Genomic DNA, 19,052 nt, shown 5'->3' with positions numbered 1-19,052 from the left:
GTTAGCAACTTTCCAGTCCTCTGGGACCCTCCCTGAATCCAGTGATTCCTGAAAGATCACCACTACCACCTCTACTATCTCTTCAGCTATCTCCCTTAGAACTCTGGGGTGTATTCCATCTGGTCCAGGTTATTTATCCACCTTCAGGATGTTCATTTTTTCTAGCACCTTCTCCTTGGTGATGGCCACCATGCTCAGCTCTGCTCCCTCACTCTCTTGAATTTCTCGGATATTTCTTGTGTCTTCTACTGTAAAGACTCATGCATTCAGTTCCTTAGCCATTTCCTTGTTGCCCACTACTATCTCTCCAGCGTCATTTTCCAGTGGCCCAATGTCCACTTTGTAGCTCTCTTGCCTCTCTGGAAAGGGTACAAAAAAGATTTCCAAGGTCATTACCAAAACTTAAGGGTTTCAGTTAGAAGGAAAGGCTGGATTGGCATTGCTGCAAATAATCATCCCTTTGTTTCTTTTTTCATTCAATTTTTAAGATATGGAATGTTATCACCCAGTTAGAAGGGGTGAGCTGATTTATTATTTCCTCTTCCCCCCTACTCTGAGACTGAGCATAACAAAATTTGATTTGATTTTTGGAGAAGAGATGACATTGCCAATATTATACTAAATTGTATATAACTCAGTATCACAAACAATTCAGCCAAGATCCTTAAACAAGATGTAAGCAAATGGCCTACTGCAAAAAAAAACTCAGTGAGGCAAACAAAATCTTACTGAGGGCAGCACGGTGGTTGCATGGTTAGCACTGGTGCCTCACAGTGCTGGAGACCGGGGTTCGATATCACTGGGTGACGTGTGGAGTTTGCACGTCTTCTCCTTGTCAACAAGGGTTTCCTTTGGGTTCTCTGATTTCCTCCCACAGTCCAAAGATGTGCAGGTTAGGTGGATTGACAATGGTAAATTGCCCCATAATGTCTAGGGATGTGTAGGCTAGGTGGATCAGTCATGACAAATGTTGGGTTATAATGATGGGATTTGGGAGGCTGGGTTTGGGTGGGATGCTGTTCAGAGAATCGATCAGTGGGCTGAATGGCCTCTTTCCACGCTGTAGGTGTTCTATGATTCTAGGATTCAAATAGGCAAAGATTATGGACAAGAGGATTAAAATGTGCAAGTATACACAAAGACCCTTCATGAAGAATAGCACATACACTCACACAGTAACCTTTAATTCTAGCGGATAAAAATAAAAGACTCTACAACACATTAACTTAAAAGTACTTTGAACAAGTAGCAGTTAAATTAAAAAAAAAACACAATTTGTTCACAGATTTTCCAAATCCTGGTCTGTAGCTCAAGGGACTGTAACTACACAAGTTATTGACACTGAGGTTCCTTTCAGTTACAGGTGACTGAATTTTGCTTCTTTTTCTTCTGAACAGTGTGATGGCAATTCAGACTTGTCCTTTGAGAACTTGAATGAAGATGCCATTCAGTTAGTTTTCAACACATATTTTGTGATGAGAGGGGATTCAAAGGAAGGGAGAGAGGACAGAGGAATGTTCCCTCTGACTCTTTCTTCAAACAGCAATATAATTATCACTGACAAACTGGCTCACTTGTCCTCTGAAAGTATTGCAGATTCAGAGTCACCATCCATGCAGCTGTTTGCTTACAAATGTAACATGGTTGTTTTAGCTAGTGTTGCAAAATCAGTCTTTTATTTTGCAAAATTCACCACACACATTTATATATGTTCAATTAATGATATTACAAATTTATATTTTAGATAATATATCTTATCAACTACCATGATGCCACAAGACTATCCTTGATATGAAACCCATTTTCTGAAATTGAGGCACACAGGTCCATACCAAAGATCAAGGGACAGATTTTGCCATCAGTTCAGGGTGCTGAGTCAAGAAAATTACCAACCTATCCCCATAGATAATTTAAAGAACAAATAACATATTTTAAATTCATAAAGTTGTTAATTAATCAAGTAAACAACTCCATTTCCATCTGTGAAAATATTAGCTGAGCTAATCCATCGGTGTCTTGGAACTCAGCAAAGTATAAGGCCCTTTATGAACTGTGTCCATAGAAGCAGATGGCTAGACAGCTGTTTCTTCAGCTGGCATTTATATGAATGCTTGGCTGATCTCCAATATTCCTTAATATCCTCAGCAGCAATGGATGACATGAGCTCTGTTACTGCTTGACCCAGGATTTGGAGAGCCGTTTGCTTCCCAAAACTTGTGAAATGCAGGGGTCAATCTCCGGTAATCATTTCTGCCGTTCAACCTTCTAATACATGATTCCTTTGTCACAGAGGGAGAGGATAAGATGTTGCAATTATATACACTGTTCAGGTGATTTACTTGTCAAAGTTGAATATTGGAACAAGATGGAACCCACTGAAGCAGACTCTCAGGCTAGCAGCATTAGCTGTGTGCAGCTGGGTGATGTATTTTGGTGTTAGAAATGAGTCCATTGCCAGGAAGTGGTGCCGTGTGAGTGATGGGGATATGGTGTTTTATGCAGTGAGAGTCTAACAGAGTGTTGCGTCAAAGATCTTATGCACATTCATTGATTTGGCCATCTGTGTGAGCTTATTAGATTTCTTGTAATCTTGCTGCCAGGATAACAGGATCAGATGCCAGGAATTGTGTTCCCTGACCAGATGCTCTAATGTCTTCTGAAGCTCATCTTTGGAGGCATGGAACTATAACATCTTTCTTCTTTACTCTGACTTCCATTGCTGCTATTCATGCTCTAGGAATCTTCTCAATGTCCCGTGTTCTATTCTCTTTGTTTAGAATTGTAGCTTGGTATTGAACAAAAAACTCCTGTAATTTCAGATGACTTCATAGAATCATAGAATCCCTACAGTGTGGAAACAGGCTATTCGGCCCTTCAAGTCCATACTGACCCTTTGAAGAGCATTCCACCCAGATCCAAGCCCTTAGCCTATCCCTGTACGGAGAAAGTGAGGACTGCAGATGCTGGAGATCAGAGTCGAGACTGTGGTGCTAGAAAAGAACAGCAGGTCAGGCAGCATCCGAGAAGCTGGAGAATTGATGTTTCGGGTTCCTGATAACGGGCTTATGCCTGAAACATCGATTCTCCTGCTCCTCGAATGCTGCCTTATCTGCTATGTTTTTCCAGCAGTACACTCTTGACCCTATTCCTGTAACCCTGTATTTACTGTCGCTAACCCACCCAGCCTGCGCATCCCTGGACACTAAGTGCAACTTAGCATAGCCAATCCACCTAACCTGCACATCATTTTAAGATGGACAGATTGACATTCAGAACAGAAGGACATCTATTCCACAAGTTCTTCGCACATATTGCTCAGATCACAAGAGCATAAGAATTCAGAGCAGATGTACACTCTTCAGTCCTGATGGTTGATCTTCTAATTCAACACTCTTTTTCTGCACGATCCTCATATTCATTGATCTGTCGAATATATAGAAATGTATCCAATTAAAATTGGAACAATTTCAACAATTAAGCATTTACTGACTTCAGGGGCTGAGACTTCTGCCCCCTGCAGAAGGTAGGTACTGGCAATATGCAAACTACAATGAGATGCAACACACTTCTGCCAATCTTCACCAGAGAGTAGAGGCAAGTCACTCCCCTGCCCCACTCCCCCACCCCATACCACACCCAAACATTAGCACAGAACATATGTTGGAACTAAGACATACAAGACTAAAATAATTTCTGTATTAAAATTAAGGGGTTTTTTTGTAAAACTAAATGAGTAAATGCTAAACTTGGATCAAATTCTATATATCGTATAAAGCATCAGTAGCACCCAAAGGATCCATGAACAATTTTAAAGCATTGCACCAAATGTAGATTTGTCAAGAATAAGATCTTCTTTCGGGCCTCTTATGAATGAATAGAGCCAATGAGGAAAGCCATACTGCTACTTTTGATTTCACTGGTATCCATTTGAGACCTTTAAACAGACTATCTTTTTCTTTTTCCCCACCACTAAGAAAGGCAGTTTAATTTCACACCCTGACGGAAAGTTGACTTAATTTGTTGCTGCCACAGCAACCACATCCACTCTCCTCTTTTAGATTAACAATAGTTTGGAGAGGAGTCATTTACTGACAGGCCCTGAGGTGCACTGTCTCCTGCTTTTATGCTTAAAGCTAGAAAGTGGAGCAAAAGATGAATAGGGTTTTGAAATCCATATGGGGGAAAATGGTGAGAGAATGAATCGGACAATGTCAGCGAGTCATCACGGGTTTCACCTTTCATTCTTTACTCAGCTCAGTGTTGTTTATCTGTGCCAACTGTGAAAGAGTCAAGCATGGCAGGAGAAACTGATCAAAATGCCCAGGGGTAACCACATCTAGGTCCAAGCCACATCAAGTATCATTCAAGCAAAGGGCAGTCAGCCCTAAAGTCTGACCTTTATTTTCAGAAGAAGGCCTTGTGCTTATGTGAGTAATTTACCACCCAATTTTCTATTTGGGATGCCATGGCAGAAAATTCATGCTGCACCTCGTGGGTACCACAAAACAGTTCTGCTGTGCTACAATGGATCCATGGAGGCTTTATCTTTTGACAGGGATACTCTGGAAAGAAAAGAGTTGAGAAGTCCAGTTAAAAAAAAGTAAAATATTTTTTCAATTTGCAATTGATTATCTTTTGTACTGGCGATAAAATTTAAAAAATATATAAAGAAACAAGCTAACAGTGGTTAGCACTGTTGCCTCACAGCGCCAGGGACGAGGTTTGATTCCAGCCTCGGGCAACTGTCTGTCTGAAGTTTGCACATTCTCCCTATTTCTGTGTGGGATTCCTCTGAGTGCTCTGAATTCCTCACACAGTCCAAAGATATGCAGGTTAGATGAATTGGCCATGCTAAATTGCCCATAATGTTCAGGAATGTGTAGGCCAGGTGCATTAGTAGAGTGATAGGGTTGGGGAATGAGTCTGTGTGGGATACTCTTCAGAGGTTCAGTGTGGACTTGGGCCAAATGGCCTGTTTCCACACTGTAGAGGTTCTATGATTCAAATGGACAGATGAAGTTTGCAATCCCATATTAATTCAAAAATTACCATTAACTGTTAAAATATGTTAAAATGACTATTTTCAACTTTCTTAATTCTGTGTTCTTTTCCTATTACTTACATTTCAATATTTTAAATGGAAATTTTAAAAACAAAACATAGTCATATTTAGTTTAATTTACTTTTATTTGTTGACTAAATAAGCTATAAGTATAATGACAAATCGATTATTTAATTGATAATTAACAGGGTTTCAAATATGCAAGTTCTTTCTTCAATGCGGTTTGACTGACAGTATTGTTTGTAAGCATGACACAAAGTGGTAAAGAAATGGTAGAAGCAAAAGAATTGACGAGTCAGTTCATTTTTGTTCAAGATTTTAAAATTACTTCAAACAAAAGCTTCTTTCTTACAAGTTAAAATTGTAAATCTAAGTTGTGTTTGAAAAGATATGTGTTGAAGGATTATCCTGTTTTATATTATAACCCATTCATGTTCTCAACTCTCCTTATTTCCTCCAATTCACTGATATGATGCAAAGCTTTGCAGTACACTCTGGCTGTGACTCATCAAAAATTTGTATAATGTGTGCACTCATTTTAATAAATATTTTCTCAAAGATATTATTTAAAAATATGTGTATTCATAATTTGTGGAGTTGCTCAAGTAATTGCTTCTGTTATTGAATAATTGAATGAGCAGATCACTGCAATAAAACACGTACACCATGTTGAGTCTTTATCATCAACACCGCTACCACAGAACAAATATGATCTGATGGGGCTGGCATATGACTCTTATTAGGTAAAACAATCTAGAAGATTGGAATGCTTAAATTTTATGAATCGCATGTAACAAACAAATTCAAAACACATAGTCCACCATTGTTTTTGTTTGAGCATGGTGGCTGATGGTGGGAAATAAAATATGAATGGGTAATTTGAAATGTCAGTATGAAAAATATTAACGCATTTACAAGTGGAAAACGTTTGGATCAGAGGAATACATTTTGAGGACTGTTCAAAAGTCATTTATCTGTTTCTATCTACAGACCAAATTAGGTGTATGCTTCAGTTGAATCAACTGTATTACAATGAAATCAGTTTACATTAGGCTGTTTACAAAATCAATATAAGACCTGTTCATCTGCGTCATTTTAACACCCCTGTCATTCATTTCACTGTCTATATTCACTCCTCATTAAAGATCTCTTCAACTGTTTGAAATCTATTTATGGATTATACTAGATTAAGCTTCACATAAAATGTATTTAGCACAGTAAATGAGGATGTAAATATTTTTCTTTGCTTCATTATTTTATATTAGTCCCCTTCTAAATGCCTCTGTCATGTTCACTATCTTCCAAGCATTTTGATCTGGAACTTGGCTGACCTCCAGTAGTAGCAGGTCTAAAGCTAAATACAACTGTTTGTTATAGCAAGTCATACTCCAGTTTTGTTTCCTTATTTATTGTGAATTAATGTACTCTTCCAAAATTGAAGCACTCTAGTTCAGTCTTAAGTCCAGTTAGCTCAGTTGGCTAACTGATAAGAACATTGTGCAGGATGATCCAGTATCAGGAGTTCAAACTCAACAATAGCTATGGTAGTTCTTGGAGGGTTGTTTCCTTGCTGTTGGTCTTATTGTAGAATATACTGCTCAAGCAAAATAAGCCTGTGTTTTCCCTAATGGAGAGAGGCCAATCGACTCCTGTGCCCTATGGACTAGGCTAATTACCTTAGTCTAGATTGGAGTGGTGCTGGAAAAGCACAGCAGGTCAGGCAGCATCTGAGGAGCAGGAAAATCAATGTTTCGGGCAAAAGCCCTTCATCAGGAATAGAGGCAGGATGCCTGCAGTGTGGAGAGATAAATTACCTTGTCCGAGTTTAAAATGCTCATTTTATTGTGTCTGGCAGTATAGGCTTGTTAAGGGGACAAACTATTTACCAGCACCTTCTGGTGACATCCTATCTTTTGAGAAGGTGGCATTTTCCTGCACTGCTAGAAACAATCATACATTTTTATTCTATTTATATTCCCTTTCAGGCAGTGAGTTGGAGACCTTCATCCCAGTATGGATGATACAAATTGCCTTCAACTCCCTTCTAATCTTCTGCCATTTATTTTCAGTCTTTGCCTCTTGGTTTAATGTTCACTGCTGAGGAAAATAGGCTTTTTTAAAAATTTATCCAGACCCATCATAATTTTATAACCTCAATTAAATCTCCCCTTAGTTTCCTGAATTCTAGAGAAAATAACTCCAGCCTCCCAATCTTTCTTCATAGTTAAAATTGTCCATTTCTGGCAACATTCTCATAAAAGTTAATGTTAAAAGTACAGACTGACTAGTAAAAGTTGCATGACATTTTTCAATTCTGATTCATCTTGAAGAAATAGCATCAGTCCAAGCCTGCCTGTTATTTATCCTTATTTCTCCACCTTTAACTGTACTAGCGGCATTTCAAATTATGTGCAACTATTTTGAGAAATGTTAAAACATAAATCGAATTATGTTTTCAAAGGATTGGTTATGTGATCAGTAGTTATTTCACAATGGTGTTTATTTTGTTCCGGTCAAATACTTGGGAATGATGTGTGAAAATAAGGTAAGGGCAGTAAAATATCCCATTTAATTTTCAAAGAATCTTACTCTGTATCTATCTGTACAATATTGTGTGATGATGCTGAAATGCATATCTGAGATCTGAAATGCTATTTTCATCTTTTGAGAATACACTGGATCCAGATTGGGTTGTCTTATGAGCAGGAGAAAGTGAGGACTGCAGAGGCTGGAGATCAGAAAGGAAAAGTGTGGTGCTCCAAAAGCACAGCAGGTGTGTGTGTGTTTTGGGGGGAGCAGGGGTGGTGTTGGAAGGAGAGGCTATGAGATAAATAGGAGGTGGGAGAAGGTAGCAGGGATAGCGATAGGTGGGGGTGATGGTGATAGATTTGGAGCGGATAGGTGGGAAGGAAGATGGACAGGTAGGACAGTTCAAGGTGGCAGTGCCAAGTTGGAGGGTTGGATCTGAGATGAATTGGGGAGAGTGGAGATGAGAAAACTGGTTAAAATTGTATTGTGAGCATCCAATACAATAAGTAATTTTTGTGCTGTTCTAACCGTGTGATAGTAGAGAAAGCTTAATCAACATCATTATATATGCAGCAAAGTCAATGGATTCCATGCAACAGCTCTCCATTTTGGGCATCTAGCATCGACATCACTTAATTCATGTCAAATCTAACAAATTAAATGCAATACAAAGTTCAATTCTGGTTCAATGCAATTATCTGAGCCTCAAAAGAGCAAGAAATCCTTATAAAAGTGAATTTATAGCAGCTTTCTAAAGCAAAAATGCCCCATAGCAAGGCAAATAATAGGAAATGTATGGAAAAAGGGAGGAAGAAACTGCAAGTTAAAGTGATAAGGATGGAAAGAAAAGGAGTACATTAATATCACTTGGTTTTCCCTCTAACTCTGAGGTTGACACAATTCCTTGCTTTTATCCATGTTTATGTCTTGGTAGAAGTAAATCATTAAAATCTTTGACAGAAATTATTGAACATTAGGCAAATATAATAATAAAAATAACTTAAGTTGAAGATCAATGTAATATTTGGATTACCAGAAAAAAATTAATGAGCACAATGATGATTAAATCAGTTTTGGAAATGCGAATATTAACATTATAATATTTTGATCTAAGTCAGTTATTTTTGATCACTGTGATTTTCCACTTTGGAAAGTGTTTCATCATTTGTAACAACATGACATCAAAAAACAAGCCCTGTCAACCTTTGTGATGACTGAAGGTCTTTTTATTCATTCACAGATTGTGAGTATTGTTGGTTAGATCAACATGTATTGCCTATGCATAATTGTTCAAAGAAAGTGATGGTGATTCACCTTCTTGAAGTACTGTAGTACTTGTGGTGTAGGTACATTTTTGGTGTTATTAGGAAAGAAGTTCCAGGATGTTGATCCAACCACAGCAAAGATATGGCACAACAACTCCAAGTCAAGATGGCGTGTGTGACTTGGAGGGAAACGTGTAAGTAGTACTGCTCCCATACTCTTGTCCTTCTAGGTGGTAGACACTGTGGATTTGAAACGTGTGATTGAAAGAGGTTTGGTGTAGTGTTGTAGTGCATCTTAGAGTTAACAATGCAGCTGTCATTATGGATTGTTCATGAGAGAAATGAATTTTGATGGTGTGGATGGGGTGCCAATGAAACAGGCTACTTTGTGCTGGGTAGCATCAAACTTCTTGAGTGTTTTTGGAGCCGCCAGGCAAGTTTAAGGTATTCTGTCCCACTTCTGAATCGTGCTATGGAACTGGTGGCTGTGACTTGGGAAAATGGGAGGTTAGTAACTTACTAGTTTCTCTGACCTGCTCTTGGTGTCACAGCATTTAAATGACTGGTCTAATTCAGTTTCTGGTCAATGGTAATCTCCAAGGGGATGTTTCAATAATGACTATGCCATTGAATCTTAAGCAGAGATGGCTAAATTCTCATTTGTTTGAGGTGGTCATTATCTGGAACTGTGTGGCATAACTGTATTTGTCATTGATCAACCTAAGCCTGAATGTCATACAGATATTAGGCAAAAGTGAGGACTGCAGATGCTGGAGCTCAGAGTCATGAGTGTAGTGCTGGAAAAGCACAGCAGGTCAGGCAGCATCCGAGAAGCAGGAGAATTGGGAATAACCTCCGCCTCCACCGTATCTGCTCCCAGGAGGACAAATTCCACCACAGAACACACCAGATGGTCTCCTTCTTCAAAAACCACAATTTCCCCTCCCAATCCAAGTGACCCTTTTGGAGCCTCGGTTGTTATTGATGGAGTAACCTATGGTACAGGAGTGCCAGCAGCAAAAAACTTGCGAAGACTAAAGCTGGTATTTATTGTTTTACTAAAAATGAGCATTCCTTAATTTTTCACAGAAGATCACCAGATTCCATGAAGAGAGCCTATTCAATTTCATCCATGCAGAATACAACTCTTGCCAGAGCATGATGGTGTAAATCATCCTTCCTGGCACCTTTTCCAGCTGGAAGCTAACTTCGGTATAAAAAATTTATTGCTCTTGTCCTAAATTTGTACTTGACAACTCTAAACTTGTACTATTTGCCCATCTGTACTGTTATAATTGAAATGTAGTTCTGCAGGGATTTTTTGCTAGTTTTTTTCCTATCTGATCATCAGCAGCTTATGCAATGTCCCAGGCATCTGTTTGTCTTTCCAGGAACGACAAATGTCAGCGTCCAATTTTACCTTAAGTTAATCATTGTGTTCTTGCCTGAAGCCATCCTATCCCACAGCTGAGTAGACATTCCTGTAGATATCTGGAACCAAGGGCCAGAGCTCTTATATCTCCTCCCTCATCAAGCGATGCTGAAACCATTTGTGACATTTCTATTTTAATCTGTGCTGAGACAATCTAATTCAGTATGTAGTGAAACTAAACCTTTGAGAATCTCCAGTTCAATCACTCAGTCTAAACCATTGAGCCACTGCAGGAGCATTTTAGTAAAACGTAAATGTGGAATCCCAACAACTCTCATTTGGAATTGGTTGCAGTAGGACTGAGAATGTGATGTTTTAAAATGAGAATGTGAGCAACCAAATGTGACCCATACTTTGGATAGGTCTCAGCTAGTGTACTCTGTGCAGTTCTGGTCATGGCACTATAAGAAGAATTTAAGAGTGGAAGAGATTCACCAGAGCATTGCCTGGTTTGGAGTATTTTAGCTATGGAGAGAGGTTGGACAAACTCTGGTTGTTTTCTTAAGAGCAAATATGGCCATGAGGAGAACATGATTGAGCATAAGGTTGAGGGGCATAGACAGGGTGCATAGGAAGCGCTGTTCCCTGAAGTCAGTAATGAGAGGCTATAATTTTAAGGTGAAGAGCAGGACATTTAGAGGGAATTTGAGGAAAGGCTTTCTTTTTAATCCATTGTATACTGGGAATCAAATGCAATGCTTGACAGGTTCTTAGGAAATGTAACCTCATAAAAAATAAACTCGAAATTAAACCTTTGCAAAGTTTGTGGATGAGCACTAGAAATGTCATAACATTCAAAGCTCTGAGCCAAAAAGTGGCATTGGTGTACATAGGTCAGCACTGATCTGATGGGCTGAAGGGTCTCTTCTATGCTGTATGACTCAGTAAAAGGAACAGGGAAGTAACGTTGGTATTTATTTATAGAAAATGTCCACAGTTTTTGGTACGTTACCATATTTGCTTACTTAATTCCACATTTACTTAATACCTTAGATAGGATAAATAGACAAAGTCTTTTCCCTGGGATGGGGGAGTCCAGAACTAGAGGGCATAGGTTTAGGGTGAGAGGGGAAAGATATCAAAAAGACCAAAGGAGCAACTTTTTCACACAGAGGGTGGTCTGTGTATGGAATGAGCTGCCAGAGGAAGTGGTGGAGGCTGGTACAATTGCAACATTTAAAAGACATTTGGATGGGTATATGAATAGGAAGGGTTTGAAGGGACATGGGCCGGGTACTGGCAGGTGGGACTAGATTGGGTTGGGGATATCTGGTCAGCATGGATGGGTTGGACCGAAAAGTCTGTTTCCATGCTGTACATCTCTATGACTCTATACTTGATGATGCCCTCCACCACATCTCGGTAAAAACAATTACTGCAGATGCTGGAAACCAGATTCTGGATTAGAGGGGTGCTGGAAAAGCACAGCAGTTCAGGCAGCATCCGAGGAGCAGTAAAATCGACGTTTCGGGCAAAAGTCCTTCATCAGGAATACAGGCAGAGTGCCTGAAGGGTGGAGAGATAAATGAGAGGAGGGTGGGGATGGGGGGCAAGTAGCATAGAGTACAATAGGGATCCTGTATTCCCAATTCCACCACAGAACATACCAGATGGCTTCCTTCTTTGGAGACCGCAATGTCCATGCAGTTAAAGATGCCCTCCAACACATCTCATCAACATCCCATACCTCCGCCCTCAGACCCCACCTCTCCAACAGTAACAAGGACAGAATGCCCCTGGTGCTCACTTTCCACCCTACCAACTTTCGCATAAACCAAATCATCCGCCGACATTTCCACCACCTCCAAACAGATCCCACCACCAGGGATATATTTCCCTCCCCATCCCTTTCCGCCTTCCACAAAGACCATTCCCTCCATGACCATCTGGTCAGGTCCACGCTACCCTACAACCCACCTCCCGTCCTGGCACCTCTCCCTGCTACCACAGGAATTGCAAAACCTATGCCCACACCTCCTCCCTCACCTCCATCCAAGGCCCTAAAGGAGCCTTCCACATCCATCAAAGTTTTACTTGCACATTGACTAATATCATTTATTGTATCCGTTGCTCCCGATGCAGTCTCCTCTACATTGGGGAGACTGGACGCCTCCTAGCATAGCGCTTTAGGGAACATCTCTGGGACACCCACACCAATCAACCATACCGCCCCGTGGCCCAACACTTCAACTCCCCCTCCCACTCTGCCGAGAACATGGAGGTCCTGGGCCTCCTTCACCGCCGCTCCCTCACCACCTGACGCCTGGAGCAAGAATGCCTCACCTTCCGCCTTGGAACACTTCAACTCCAGGGCATCAATGTGGACTTCAACAGTTTCCTCATTTCCCCTTCCCCCACCTCACCCCAGTTCCAAACTTCCAGCTCAGCACTGTCCCCATGACTTGTCCTACTTGCCTATCTTCTTTTCCATTTATCCACTCCTCCCTCCTCCCTGACCTATCACCTTCATCTCTTCCCCCACTCACCTATTGTACTCTATGCTACTTTCTCCGCACCCCCATCCTCCTCTCATTTATCTCTCCACCCTGCAGGCACTCTGCCTGTATTCCTGATGAAGGGCTTTTGCCCGAATCGTCGATTTTACTGCTCCTCGGATGCTGCCTGAACTGCTGTGCTTTTCCAGCACCACTCTAATCCACGACATCTCATCCACTTGCCACAGCTCCGCCCTCAAATCCCACCCCTCCAACCGCAACAATGACAGAACCGCTTTGGTCCTTACCTTCCACCCCACCAACCTCTGTATCTATTGCATCATCCTCCGCCATTTTCGCCACTACAAACTCACCCCACCAACAGAGATATATTTCCCTTCCCTTCCCTATCGCTTTCCATAAAGACCTTTCCCTCCGTGACTGTCTTGTCAGGTTCAAGCCCTCCACCAACCAGCCCTCCCTTCCCGGCACCTTCCCCTGCAACCGCAGAAATTGCAAAATCTGTGCTCACATCTCCCCCCTCACCTCCATCCAAGGCCCCAAAGGAGCCTTCCACATCCATCAGAGTTTTACCTGCACTTCCACAAGTCATTTACTGTATGTTGCTCCCAATGCAGTCACCTCTATATTGGGGAGACAGGACGCCTACTTGCAGTGCACTTCAGAGAACACCTCCAGGACACCCGCACCAACCAACCTCACCACCCCATGGCTAAACACTTTAACTCCCCCTCCCATTCCATCAGTGACATGCAGGTCCTGGACCTCCTCTATCGCCACACCTTAACCACCCGACGGCTGGTGGAAGAACGCCTGATCTTCTGCTTCAAGACCCTTCAACCCCATGGCATCAATATGTATTTCACCGGTTTCCTCATTTCCCCTCCCCTCACCTTATCCCAGTTCCAATCTTTCAACTTGGCGCCACCCTCATGACTTGTCCTACCTGTCCATCTTCCTTCCCATCTATCCACTCCAGCCTCCTCTCTGATCTATCACCATCACCCCCACCTGCATCTACCTATCGCACTCTCAGCTACCTTCTCCCCAGCTCCACCCCCCTCCCATTTATCTCTCCACCCCTTCTGCTCACAAGCCTCATTCCTGATGAAAGGCGTTTGTCCGACACGTCAATTCTTCTGCTTCTTGGATGCTGCCTGACCTGCTGTTCTTTTACAGCACCACACTCTCAATGTTTGACGGATATTGTTAGGCATAGGCCATTTCAGTATCCAAGGATAATGACCATGCTGACTGGAGTGCAATAATGATCAAACATCCCATTCTGAAGGGCATTGTTGGAGCAGCTGGAGATGGTTGGACTCTAGACACTTCCCTCAAACCTTTGCAGTGATGTTTTAGGACTTGGATATTTGATCTTCAGCAAGCAAAATCATCTTCTCTTGTGATTTATACCAGTCAAGAGTTTTTGCTGAATCCCCATTATACTATTATTGTTGGGGTCCTTGGTTCCATACTTAGTCAAATGCTGTATTGATGTTAAGGTTAAATGCTCATGCAGTATATAGGTCTGAAAGGGATATGATTTGATTATCTGCCAGGGTACTACCACTGTGTGGAAATAACAGCAATTTGGACAGATTAAGGAAGGAATGTTGAGGAGACAAACCAAAGACTAGTTTGCTCTGAACAGTCTCTATAGTAATGTTTTCTGCATTCATATCATCTGTAAATAGTTCCAGTAATGCAGTAAACTTCATACTATTTACTTAACAAGAATCATCCAAATGAACCAGAAACATAGCCATCCTGATCTAAACGAGATGACTTTGGGCTTGAAGGAACCAACAATCAATTCTCGCTTCACTTACGAAGTTCTGTTTGTTTGTCCACATTTGGATGAAGGTCTTGGGTCAAAGTATGACAGAGGATATAGAACTAAGCCTCCTCCTTTTCTAACTCTGCATCAAGGGCCATAATATGTACTGGATTTAGGCAAAACATAGATGAGAATAGTGCTCCATTTGTCCAGGTTGCCACTGAATTAGTGTTTGGAAATGTACCCTTTTAATTTTGCTTGTGGCAAATACAAGGGCCAGCATTTTATTGTTGCTCAACAATGTCCTTTTAAAAGTGCATCTGATACAGCTGAGATACCTTTAAACAGTTTGCCTCGTTTATGTTACCTCTGGATACATGAATGTATGTTCAACATTGCATTTCCAGGACAACATCTTATTGTTTGCATATTACTCCTTTTTAGAATTGGATTTACTGGTTCCTGCTGACTAATTGTCACCTATATCAGTTTAGGTAGTGTATTCAGATGGTTCTGGTATTGTATTGTGTCCCAATATAGTTTACCACTTTCAGTTGTATGTGCATCATAGAATTATTTTAAAATGTATGTCTCCGATCCATTTACTACTTATGCATTCCAATAGTACAGAAATTCCCATTTTAGCACCTTCCACCTCTTCTGAATTTATCTCTTGAGCTATGATCGTTATCTCAGGGAATATTATGAAAACAATACATTAATCATTAATGGCTTGCTAATTTGGCTCTTTTGTGCTTGAGATTTCCAATTTTCAAAAATTTTAGACTGTAAAAGATCTATAAGAGAGTGACAAGTATTACAGGACTACATTTACTTCAAGCGTACTCATCTGATTATGGATTTTTGTATCAGTGATTACGTGACAATAAATTGTGCATTTCTTATTTTCATTTCTTTTTTAACTGCCGAAGGTGAGTTTTTCCCCTTCTGAGTTTTGAGTTCAGAACTCCAAATTTTGTTTTAAGCGTTTGTCAGAGGATTAGATGCTGGTTATGTATAATACATCTCGTATGCAGAACAAACTGCTGCAATCCTTCCTGCAGCAGCCTCTGACAAACATTGGTCATTGGATGACACGTGACTGATGAAGCTGCTTTGTGTCTTCCCTCGCCCATCTGTGTGCAGGGCACTGATAGGCCAGGCTGATGCGGAGGCAATTTATCATTTTGATCTCCCACTGAGTCAGGGAGCTCTCCTGTCAGAAGTATTGATTTCAGAGGATGGACTAAATTTTCAAGGATTTCCATTAAGAATTAAAGAAAGCTTTATGCACGCAGCGGTCACTTGGTAGCCAGACAGGACAGAGCAGCATGGAAATGAAATGGCACTGTGAAACCTTTCAGGTAGCTCTTTCCATCACAGTCATTGCAGAGCACAACCTTGCCACTGCAATGTGCACGCTACTCAGCTGCACATTTGAGCATTGCAGAGATTAACATGGCATGTTTGTCGAAAGGTTATGCATGGAGGTGAATCTGACCTACATTAATCTTTTAGACAGTGGCAACCATGTTCTGATGACAGATACGGTGCCAATACCTCGAGTGGTTAAGGGACTGAATGTCAGAAATTCAGACAGTCATTTCTTGGTTGTCGGAAGAAGTGCTGTTTACATGCATGAGAAGCTTGCAGCTTGTGTTAACCCACCTATTGCTGTTATGAATTTATTAATCCTCTTAATGTACGGTGCTTAGTTATGCAAGAAGCAGCCTCTTCATCCCCATTAATAAAGCACGTAAAGGCTTAGCAGGAAAACGATGTACTGGTCGAAAAGAAATGGCAGCTTTGAGTCTGCATCTTTATGCAGAGTTGCTTGCAAGACTGTCTTTGACATACGCAAGCTGACCATGATATTACCAGCATTTTTTTATCACAGTAAATGGCATGTAATGCATGACTCTATTTATTGACAGTATTATGCTTGTGAATCAAAAATGTGTAAGTGAATATTGTTAAGCTGCTTGTAATGTGAAACGCTTTAACTTAACTACGGACATCTTTTTGTTTTGCTTTCTCAGAATTTGATTTAATGCATGAAAAATAAAGTAGTAATCTTGCAAGCATTTAAACTGTAATCACTGCAGTGTGCTGCAGTGTGACGTTTTGATCAACTGATAATGTCAATCTTAGAATCAGACTGTAGTAATCAGGAGTGGTAACTTTGAATGTTTAAATGACATGTGACAAGCTGGATTATTTATCCATTAGGTATTACAATTATCAACAATGATAGTTAAAGGCTTTGATCTGGACTCTTAACTAAAGGATATATGCAACCATCTACTGATAAATCATTAGTTGTGATTTAATACTAATTGAAAAATGGCATGAAGTGATAAAATTTGAGCTTTGCACCTCTCCATGATTGCAAAATCTATTGATTTTACTTTTAAAAATTGAGATGGCATCTTGGTGCTTTATAAATTCATTTAGACAGTGAATGAATATATCTTGTCTGGTTTTCGTGAGCTAATTTCAGTCTTAATCCAAACTATGCTAAAGGGGTCTGAAAATATTGCAAGATGGTTTTCTTCCTGCTCTGACAATTCATGCTGGTTAGTAATTCTTTTTTATGTGCTTTATGGTTGCTAGGGTAACTGCTTCCACTATGGCCAGACATTTTTAAAAGGCTAGACTGTTCGACTTCTTAATTTAAAGACAGCATCTGGATTTCTGAGAATAAAGATGGTTTTTCTGCTAGATTAAGCTATGATGTTCAAATATAATAGAAAAACTCATGATTTTACTAAAATGACATTTCAAGCATTCACAGGGTCAAACTGCTGGTATGATGTGACCTCCTTGGATGGAATTTAAGCTACACATTATGGTGAGAAACATGGTTGATGGACCCAAGTGGTCCCACCTTCCCTCGTGAGAGGAAAGTCTTCTGTGAATAAATCACCCATAAGAAGAGCCAATGTGCGAAACCTACCTGCTGATAGTGGGATGTTAATTAGCCTTATTCAGCTAATTAGCATCAATTATACCAGAATCCATTGGAATGTAGTGGTGGCTCAGGGACTAACTAAGAATCAGGTGAGTTTCTCATGACTCCCAAAGGATGCCAAGCAAACTGCCTCAGGTTTGCAAGTGGCTTACCAGGTTAAACTTCTCTTACTGTCAGACCCTCTGTGTCAGATGGAAGGTAGGGCTTTGGGAAGGTGGTAAGCTGCCTGCCTGTCCTTGGCTCCAACTCCATCCCACTGCAGCCCCCCCAAAACCTGACCGCCCCCTCCCTAATCCTGTCTCACACCCACCCCCTGCCTCATTCTTCTGCAATCCCTCCCACCATGACTGCCATTTTGCTCTCACTCACCTGAGTCGAAAGTTCAACAGTGGTCCATGAGGCAATCTATTGGATAGCAGCTGCCTGGTGACGCTGTCAGTAATGCACAGCCCATGCTTAGAATAGTCCAGCTGCCTCCAAGGGGCGGGATTTCTGCCTACAGGTCCTGAATCCCAGGAAAAGTCTGATATTGGACAGATCAGTGGCTGACAGACATTTGATTTGGCCAGCACTCCCTCCACAAAAGCAATTTTCCTTTCAGTTCTCCAATCAGTGGGCAGCATCCACATTGGAATCATGAAATCCAGTCCCACATCACCAAGAGCTGATATGTAATAACTCAGGTCTAACCATTGAATTGATACAGATCAGAGATGTATTGCTGTGTCCTGTGACAATATGTTATATTGGGTACTTATTTTGGAATTAAGTCTTTGCCTGGGATTTTTCTCCCATGCATGTCATTGTTTCTTCTGTGTGCTAATACAAGTTTGATTGCATTGTCCCAAATATGAACAAATCTGATTGAAGAGGTAGTACATTAGATTCTTTTGTGTGTTTCCAGATGATATTATTTCAGTTTTTATCTCCAAAATATTTACTCTGAGGCCTATTTAGTTCAAACTCAAAGTGGACCAGATAGCAGAGGGCAAATTGTCCTTCTCTAGCACCAGTTAGTTAATTCTTAATGTTATTCAAGGAGACGCACTTGGTTAATATTCGGTGCTCCATGCAGATATTGCATTAGGGAATGATATGATATATAGTAATACATGGTTCCCCAGAATTACACTCATCATTTTCACTGTTCCTTCAACAAGAAACGCACTGATAATTAGTGATGCATTTTCCTGTAGAATAACTAGACTTAGCCTGTGACTCCTGTTTTGTATTTTATAACTGACTTGCTACCCATTCTGCTAAATATCTTCTGATACTCAACGCTTTGACAATTAACACTAGACTATTAATCCAGAGACCCAGGGGCCCAGTGTTCAAATCCTGCCATGGCAGATGGCAGAACTTGATTTTTTTAAATCTAGAATTCTGTTTCTAGTGACTATGAAACCATCATCAATTGTTGATTTTATAATAAAACCATCTGGTTCACTACTGTCTTTCCGAAAAGGAAGCTGTCATCCTTACCTGATCTGACCTAAATGTAACTCCAGACGCGCAACAATGTGTTTGACTTTTACCTGTCCCCTGGGCAATTAG

At 40.7% G+C, this 19,052-nt stretch overlaps 1 protein-coding gene across 33 annotated transcripts in view; it reads left to right on the top strand.

Moving 5' to 3' along the window:
* nrxn1a (neurexin 1a) overlaps window positions 1-19,052 on the top strand; it is a 1,866,202-nt gene that overhangs the window by 1,797,203 nt on the left and 49,947 nt on the right. The window contains exon 1 of one of the 33 annotated variants that reach the window (XM_072580892.1): window positions 15,742-15,888. The exons of the other annotated variants lie outside the window; for them this stretch is intronic. Coding sequence (XP_072436993.1) covers window positions 15,856-15,888 — 33 coding nt within the window. The 5' untranslated portion in view covers window positions 15,742-15,855. Of the gene's footprint in view, window positions 1-15,741; window positions 15,889-19,052 lie in introns of those variants that run through there. 33 annotated transcript variants of the gene reach the window in all.

Source organism: Chiloscyllium punctatum, chromosome 11, assembly GCF_047496795.1.
Source record: "Chiloscyllium punctatum isolate Juve2018m chromosome 11, sChiPun1.3, whole genome shotgun sequence".
NCBI classification, from domain to species: Eukaryota; Metazoa; Chordata; class Chondrichthyes; order Orectolobiformes; family Hemiscylliidae; genus Chiloscyllium; species Chiloscyllium punctatum.
The sequence above is the reverse complement of the archived record's forward strand: the minus strand, read 5'-3'. Positions and strand labels throughout refer to the sequence as shown.